Raw genomic sequence first — 9630 nt, 5'->3', positions numbered from 1 at the left:
AGAGACCAAATATTTTTCTTTTCAACATTCCTCATAGGAAATTCACATGCAAAGTTAATAATTTCATCCCTAACAGAAAATTGTATGTTGATTTTGTGATCAACAAATGAATGTATCAGAAAAGTTTAAGTACATTAGTCTTCCTTTATAGTGTACCGGTAGTTGATAATTTTTCCATTATATATAATTTATAAATTATGCAGATTCACTATACATTTACCAGTATAATCTATATGACTGCTGACAGTCACTCACAACGTAATTCTGCATTTAGTGTATTATAACTTTTAGTTCCAAGCATTAAGTACACATGTGATAATGTATAGATGTGGTTTTTGTACTTAGTCCTTACAACTTTTGTAATTTAACTGATTACTAACTTAGTTGATATCTAATACTGAACCCTCTAAATTCACAATTTCCAATACAAATTACATTTAATGGCATCTCCTTTTCACTCAGCTTTAACATTGCAATTCAATTATGTTTATTCTATACTGTGCATCAAGTCTGTTGACATAAGGGAGATAACTCTAGTTAACCCTCTAGTTTTGTATGGTAAGAACTTGCACAGTCAGTATTATTCTGGAATGTGGTTATGATGTATACTGCTTAGCACGGATACAGTCCCTTGAGATGCATTTATATAAAAGTGTGCTGTTATTGTAACAATATAATATACCAGTATAATCTATATGACTGCTGACAATTAATGTGTCTGTTTATATACATTTCAGAGGAAATCGATGATGAAAACTGCAATCCGAGGAGAAATGGAACATTGTCTCTCTCTGTCACCGTTATCGGAGAAAATCGACATAACAAGATTTCTGGACCGCCAACGGTCATCATCATCAATGCTCAGTGATGGTCACACACCAACTGACCTTGACAGTCCCAGTAATGACGAAGAGCCCATGTCACTGGACAGCCCCAGTCCTGGGGGACCATTTGGTGTTCGATTCAGGTCCCCTAGTGACACAGATAGCCAGTCATCCATGACTAAAGAGGTGAGTTTTTTTAATTCGTAGAAACGTCATCTTTTCAATGAGATGACCCCTTTTTGGTATTACTTTGGGAACAAGATGAGATGTAACTGGATTAAGCAATGGTGTCTGTAGAGTGTGATGGACCATAGTAAATCTAGCATCATGTTATTTGTTATGAAAGTGAACATTGTCCAGTCTGGGTGGGTGTGATAATCATTTGATGTTGTGTTTGTGAAGGGATCCAGGAATAGCAGAGAGAAATCTCCAGCAGTTGAGGTAGAGATTGGTGTACAAAATTTTGTTTTCATAAAGCCGTGAAGTTGCTAATTTGCTGTGGTTGTTGTATGAATTTTTGCATCAAGAAGATAAAATGGAGTGAAATTTATTGACCTATGAGTGTAATATTTCTGTAGTTTGGAAATAACCTTACTTTTGTTCTTAACTTCTTACTTCACAAGATTTGACTTCATCAGTGTGAACTAATGGGTCTAATTGTAAAGTACTAACTGTGAATTACCAAGTAAACTAAACAAAAGCCCAGCAGAGACAGGATTTATCAAATGAAAAACTGTATGATTGGGAATGCAAATAAAATTGAATTTTTTTTTAATCTGCAACCTGTGCACCTGTGCATTTACAATCTAATAAGAATCAGTTGTTAGATCTACTTGCAAACTTGCATACATAACATCATGTTATGTATGCGAGTGTATCTAACATCAAATTTTAATAAGACTGGTGCATGCTATTGAGACCTTCTTCAGTGAGTTCAGCATTGTGTAAAGAATTTGATAATTGTTGAACGAAAGAGGAACAACTTTTATCTCAAAGAAATAAGTCAAATAATCAGTGATCATTTTTAAATGCCTCCACAGCATGAAAAGCAGGTAATATAAACACATTTAGTACAACTCGTACTCAAAACCTCATCCTAGCTTTTCTCACTCTAGCTGTTCAAGCAAAAGAAGAAAATGATGCCCCAAAACAACAATTGCTGCTTAACCAATTTCACCATTTCTGTGAACACTAAAGCACTCTGATGATTTACATATATATGTTTAGGATATTGACATCCAATGTGCATCACATGCAAGTTTTCCACCTTATTTCTCTGATGCTTTTCTTAAACTAGAAGATGACTAACCGATTTAACTTCAACCAACTTCTCACCCAACACACTAACAACTTCCCAAAATTACATGCACTGGTAATGTATCATATTTAGTACTTTCATCTTAGTGTACTTTAGTAAATATAGATTTTTCTTAGAAAATATTGAAATACACCTCTGTCATTTCATCTTTCTGATGTAGTGAGATTCTTAACATTTTCATAACTTTCTTCATACTAATTAACTAATTCACGTGTTTAGCGATAATTACAAATTTATTCCAGCAATATTCCTTGTCTATGACAATGTACACATACTTTTATGCTCCTATTAAACTTGTAGTAACTGATCTGTCTATTCTTTGTATACCCCTGTTAGGCTGTAGTGATAGATCCTGCAGTTATTTTGATGCCTCAGTTGGATTATGTTGTAATTCAACTGCTCTCTTTCTTTAGAATGTTTAGAAGTTTAAGTATACTTATTAATTATAATTTATGAATGATGATAGGCTAACTCAATATTTTATGTGGCGGAACCAAGGGGTGAACAGAATGGAATCCCTTGTCTGCTTAATTCAATACTTCAATAATTTCTAAGAACAAATGGATACTATCAACACTTTTACATACCTAGGAATTTCCTTGTCTTAATTTGTTTAAATTTCATTGAAGATGCAATATCTATTTAAGATTAACTGGTAATTCAATGGGGGAGTAAAATGTGCCACCACTAGATGCATTGAGGATTTAAAAAATCTGTATTAGTGATTAGATAGACGACTCACATTTTAGATTCAAAACACCATGAAACATGTGTGGGCAAGGATAATTGCTGGGATGATTATACATGTATTTACCTAATATGTATTTGTGTTTGTAAAGTGCTATATAACAATTTATGTGTCTGTACAAGTTTGCCCTATCTCAACTAGCAAACTTACTAAAAGAAACTTTTAAATCTTATTTTAGGAGGAAGCAGAGGCATTTAACAGAATGGCAGGACATCAAGCTAGGCCTTCCTGTGTGGCTCTAGAGAAAGACTTCAGGAAACTGATGAACCACAAGATTGGTGACTCCATTCTGGGAAAGGTAATGCATGAATTTTGTGAACCTTATGAACAATTGTTAGATATTTTCTTAGATATGTTTTGGAATTGCTACTGGTTTTAAACACTAAATTCAGCATGTGGCAGACACTGTGGTCTTTATTTTCTATCCTTGATGAAATTCAATTTTTTTCTTTCAATAAAAGATATTAGGATGCGTCCAAGCATTCAAGCATCAATCAGACTGTATAGATAATGTTGCTGAATCGAATGTGGTAGGATAAAAAATAATAGAAATCCTTAACTCAAGTTGCCAAATACCATCTCAATAGGTTCATCATGAGATGGCTAAATACCATGAGGTGGGAAGGTTCATTGTTGGAGAAAATAAGGATGAGAATGAAATTGACTGGGAGTCGGCCATCTTTCATGAAGAACATGCTGCTGAGCTTGGAGAGTTGGAATCGATGGTTACAATGGCCAAACTGTATCTGGGAATGGACAGAGATGTCCTTGTCAACTGTGTAGTGGAGGTTAGCATGTTTGTAGCTTTGGTTACCATGGAGATATGTGTAAGAATTTTTTATGATCATACGCGATGTAAAACCTGTTTGTATGAGGTAGCAGTTCCATTCCATCTATCGATTAACTTACGTTGATGATTGCTGCCAACTGGAACTGATGAAATAATAACAAAGAATTTTTTAGTACCATGTCATTTGCATGTGAACATTTTTTCAGAGTGAAATAGAAAACCTATTGATTTGGATCTTTGTATTCATCAAACTTCTTTTTCAGCCCAATGACGAACACACAAACAGTGGGGTGGACTTCATGGTGGAGGCAGCGGAAGCCGGAGATCGAGGAGCTATGTTGTACATGGCTCAGGCATTTGAAACTGGACATGGACTGGGCACTCGCAGGTAGGCATTCTAGGTCTATATGAGATATTTCTTGATTCAGTCATTTTACTTCAGAGGTGTGCTGATTAACTGTGAATTTAAGTTTATTGATTTTCAGCTATGCGTACGAGAAATATTTTTAAAATGGTTTGTTTTCATGTCATAATAATATTGTAGTGGAATATAATGATCAAGAACTGTACGTATATTTTGTACATGTGATGTAGGCAAAGCTTGAAGTCAGTATGAATATTTGTAAAATTATTGCAATGAATGCTCTCACTGTTTGTTGGAATTTGTTGTGTTTTATGATTCATATTTATACAAATACTAGATTTTCACTTAATTACTACAATATGAAATATGATTAATATAAAAAAAAATTGAATAAGAGAATTCATCACTCTAAAAAGTAGGTAATTGTATATAAGCATATAATCTATTTAATATTCTCAGAGTGAGATGACGTGTGACCTTTTGACCTTTACTGAATTGACAGGTCGGTGTCGTGGGAGGATGCAGTGTACTGGTATGAACAAGCTGAGAAGACACAGGACCATGATGAAGGAGGTCATTATGATTGTACCATTAATGATCCCTCCTACCAGTTGTTGGCTAAACAGGCTGAGCTTTACAGGCAGGGAGGCCATGGGCTAGAGAAGGACCCCCAGAGAGCAGGTATGTAGGGGGAGGGGGGCCTAGAGAAAGACCGCCTAGGGAGCAGGTATGGGGGGGGGGGGTGCATAAATGGTGGCAAAAGAGAACTGCACCTTTTGCTTCACAGATAAGCTAGTTTCATAAAAAGAGATGACTGTATTGGCATTAAAAGGAAATGTTCTTGTCAGAACTGTAGGAGTAGGTGTGTGTGATATGAAGGTATATATATACCTGTATTATATACAGTTTTTAAGGAGGCCAGTACTGAGGTGTTTCAGTTTTAAACATTGATGCTTCATGTATCTGGTTTAATACCAAACTTTGCATTATTGTGATGTTACTTTTAGGAGACTTGTACAATGAGGCAGCAGAAGCTGCCATGGAAGCCATGAAAGGTCGCCTTGCCAACAAGTACTTCTCCCTTGCTGAGGAGACCTATGGTGAAATGGAGGAAGAGGGAGAAGAAACGACAGGGTAGGAAGAGGAAAAGTAGGGAGAAACCCCTTCAACAGGGCTCAGAAACAAGAGGGCCCTAGGCAGGTCTCAGGAACAGAACAGAACAGTGATTGATTGTATGTGTAGGTTGTAGACAAGCAAAGATTATTATGTATTTTGTTAAATCTGGAACATGGGATCTGTAGGTAAACTTTCATGTAAATTAAAGACCTTTATCAGTCACATCATAATTAGTATGCAATACTGTTTTCAAACAAAGAAACCTCATATATTTCCAATCAATTTTCTTTGGTGCATTTTTTCATAATTCCAATGGTGTTTTTGTTCATGTGTATTTTTCTCTCTTGTTTTTAAATTTGATTTCAAATTTGATTTAAGATTTACTCAAATTTGATTGCAAAGTTAAGTCTTTTAAGAAATATTTTGTACATAAAATTGTAAATATTTCATATCCTTTCTTGGAAAAACTCATATGTTAACATTTGTATTTTGTCTGCTTGTGATATTTTAGTTTATTATCAATATTTGTCATGTTTCTGTGACTGACCTTTGAACCATGGTTAATAAGTTAAATGAATTCCTTTTTCATTTTAGGTAATTGGAGTTATGGTTTCTGTAGAATTTGATGTAGAATGTATATATTACTTTAGTTTGTATTAATTAATCTACTTCATTTAGATTTTACAATTGTTTTTGAAAGAATGTTCTTTGATTGTGGCGCCATTTATATATATATATACACAAGATGTGTATATCATAGAGGTACCTCATTTATTTTTGTATGTTGTATATTTTCTTAATGAAGTTCCAGCTATTGTAAGTTTTCATGTATTTTTCATTACTGTTTCAAAAGTGTTCACTAAAGTTAAAGTGTTCACTAAAGTTACCATGCGTACTTGATTACTTGCCTAATTAGAAAACCAACTCTGGTAGCTTCAAGAACAAGGATGTCATTGTGTACTATCTGTTCACTGGGTATATTACTAGTCGTGTGAAAATTTACTACAGTTTTGTATTAAAATTTGGTGTTTAGTGTTCATCTTGAATAACGTAAATCAGTGATATTTGATACTAGCAATGTTGTCAATGCTAACCTACATGTAAAAGACACTTTTATCAAAAAAATAATTTGTACTTTTGATACTTTATTACCAATAACTGATGATTCTAGTAAGTTTTTTTTTTTATTGTTGGCATCGTCTTTGAGATTAACATTGGTTAAATATTATATAATGTGCATGTACATGTATTGAACCATGAATAGTTCTATTTAGTACAACCAGTTTGATCAGTTCTGCTGTTTCTCCAAATTTGTGATAAAAGAATTTGTTGTGAAGTATGCTAGCAGTCTTTCATACCTGTCATTTGTTTCCCCTTGTCAATTTGAACTACTTATAATACTCCTAATTTTTGCCATCATTTTGCGTATACATGTATTTGCTTAGTTTAGCACTTTTATTATTATTTGGCATATTTGGACTACTTTTTATGCTCCTGGAATCAAGAGATTCGGGAGCATATAGTTTTTGGCCTGTCTATCTGTCTGTAGCAAAATAACTTTAACCTTGGTCATATCTTTTACACCATAAGAGATACAGCTTTCATATTTGTTATGTGTTTCTTGTGATACGACCTTTCCATTGAAACCAAAAACCGTAACATTAACCTTTGACCTGGCTCCAGTCTTGTAATCTGGGGGCATCAGTGTTTCATAAATACATCTTGTTTATATAAATGATTTTAGTTTGTTATTGATATCTGTTTTTATTTAGTGATCTTTGATCATTTGTGCAAAGATCTTCTGTCTATGATCAAAATTTTGATGTGTTATATACAAGAATTATTGACAATTTATTGTCTTTGATGATAAAAACAGCAATTTGGAATGATAATGAAATTCGTATACAGAACGAAGTTTGTGCTCAATTTTGGTTGTAGTCAGTAGATCTTTTTATCTTAATTTTGAAAATTGTATAGTGCCAAGTCAATTAGATAAAACGCTTTCTGCTAATTTACATGGTTCACCAATGTACATGTACATAAAGATTTGGGATCTCTAAATATTGAAAATATATTTGTGCCATTACATAAATTTTTGTCTTGTATGTCAATATATTGGGTTTATGAAATTTTAATGAAAGGATGATTTAAAAAAAAAACGTGTATTCTTCAATGATCATCTGAAGAAGTTTCCTGATAGAAATGTGTATGTTGATTGTATGGTTGTTGACAGTTTAAATTTAGATTTCTAGAAAGGATTTCAAAGACTTCCATTATGTTATTTGAAACTTGTTAGTAGTTTAAAGAATTAGAAATTCAAGTGGAAGCTTTTTTTGTTTCACTCTAAATTTCAAATTATCATTTATGTGTATCACATTCAGATGCAGTATTCATAGAAGTTTTCAGTCTCATTTCGATTAGTTAGATCATATAAAGTGCTAGTTTGGTATGCCTTCAATGTTCAGTCTCTGTAAACAAATTGATAATTAGTCTTTATTGATTTGTTTGAGTTCCACAGACTGGAAGACATGACAAATTAGCATGTATAAATCATGAATAATAATTGAAATACAGTGTTCACTTGACTTTAACTCAATAAAAGGTTAAGCTAAAACTGGTGAACTTCATTTGTGATTTTAATTGTTTTACTATTTAAACAAAAAAGGCATTTCATGTCTTGATATTTATCCATTCTTGGTCATGAAGTTTATAGAATTTGATGTCTGTACTTATCCAAGGCACTGAGACCAGTGTCTGTTAACTTGGGAAAGAGAAGATTGTCAGGGTTAGGGATTGTCTGTTCTGCAACATGCAAATAATTGTACAGCGATACCACAAGGATATGAGTCTCTGTACAGAGACATTTCTAGGATCAGATCTGTGTACAATAAACTGTACAATGACATCTTCCGTATCAGACCTATATAATGATATCTCTAGGATCAGATACTCTGCACAATAAACTGTACAATGACATCGCCAGGATCAGATCCTCTGTACAATAAACTGTACAATGACATCTTCAGTATCAGATCTATACATTGATATCTCCAGGATCAAATCCTCTGTACAATGAACTGTACAACGACATTAATAGGATCAGATCCTCTGTACAATGACAGTTATGGGATCAGATCCTCTGTACAATGACATTAACAGGATCAGGTCCTCTGTACAATAAACTGTACAATGACAGTTACAGGATCAGATCCTCTGTACAATAAACTGTACAATGACAGTTACAGGATCAGATCCTCTGTACAATGACATTAACAGGATCAGATCCTCTGTACAATGACATTTATAGGATCAGATCCTCTGTGCAATGACAGTTACAGGGTCCGATCCTCTACAATAAACTGTACAATGACATCGCCAGGATCAGATGCTCTGTACAATGAAAGATATAGGATCATATCCTCTGTACAATGACAGGTACAGGATCAGATCCTCTGTGCAATGACAGTTACAGGATCAGATCCTCTGTACAATGACAGTTACAGGATCAGATCCTCTGTACAATAAACTGTACAAAGAAAGTTACAGGATCATATCCTCTGTACAATGACATCTCCAATATCAGATTTGTATTCAATAAACTATATAATATCTCCAGGATCAGACCTTTTGTACAATAACCTGCACAATGACAGTTACAGGATCAGATCCTCTGTATAATAAAATTCTTCCTACAGTAATTCCCATGATCATATTCTCTTCCTCTTGAATTCACAAACCTTTGCACTAGATACATCTTATATCCAACTGATAAAGGGTTTTGACAGGATAATAATACACCAGATGCAAATTTTGAACCATTTAGTTTCTACACCAATGTCGACTGGTGAAAATTATGCCAAGTCTAATCTTTTAATACCATTTATTAAGAAGAATACTGCATGAAGAAGTTCTGTCATCTCTACATTACTGGATATTATATACCAGTATGTACCATCTCATTCATCAATAAACAGTAAAACACGGTTACAGTGAACACGCTTATAATGAATTCATGCTTACAGTAATTTTTATTCCCTGTAGTTTCAAAACATATAAATGTATTAGATATAACAAATTACATATATGATGAATCAAAATTGTTTGTCCCCACCACTTCACTATAAGCATGTTTTACTGTACACATTTTCTAATACTGAGGGGCCGGTTTGGAGAAGTTTCAATTTTTCAGTTATCTGATGGCGCCCAGTTTTTTATTGGTGGAAGAGAGAACCCAGATACAATGTACCTGGGAAGAGACCACCGACCTTCTGAAAGTAAACTGGGAAACTTTCTCACTTACCGGCGCAAGTGAGATTCGAACCTGCGCCGACCAGAGGTGAGAGGCCGTGTGATTTTGAGCGCGATGCTCTAACCACTCCGCTACAGAGGCCCCTTCTGAAATATACATGTAATAATAACACTTCCAACAAGAATCTGATATTATGAAGAATCAACATTTACAACACACGA

General features: G+C 34.0%; 1 protein-coding gene across 1 annotated transcript in view; it reads left to right on the top strand.

The window, feature by feature from the left end:
- LOC125667962 (eukaryotic elongation factor 2 kinase-like) overlaps positions 1-7774 on the top strand; it is a 15638-nt gene extending 7864 nt beyond the window's left edge. The window contains exons 6-13 of the mRNA XM_056161406.1: positions 713-1010; positions 1227-1277; positions 2122-2196; positions 3069-3188; positions 3478-3678; positions 3944-4068; positions 4547-4725; positions 5052-7774. Of these exons, the coding sequence (XP_056017381.1) occupies positions 713-1010; positions 1227-1277; positions 2122-2196; positions 3069-3188; positions 3478-3678; positions 3944-4068; positions 4547-4725; positions 5052-5182 (1180 nt within the window). The 3' untranslated portion in view covers positions 5183-7774. The remainder of the gene's footprint in view (positions 1-712; positions 1011-1226; positions 1278-2121; positions 2197-3068; positions 3189-3477; positions 3679-3943; positions 4069-4546; positions 4726-5051) is intronic.
- Positions 7775-9630: the final 1856 nt, after the last annotated feature.

The sequence above is a fragment of the Ostrea edulis genome, chromosome 4 (genome assembly GCF_947568905.1).
Source record: "Ostrea edulis chromosome 4, xbOstEdul1.1, whole genome shotgun sequence".
Lineage (NCBI taxonomy): Eukaryota > Metazoa > Mollusca > Bivalvia > Ostreida > Ostreidae > Ostrea > Ostrea edulis.
Note: the sequence above shows the minus strand (reverse complement) of the source record. Positions and strands in the feature narration are given on the sequence as shown.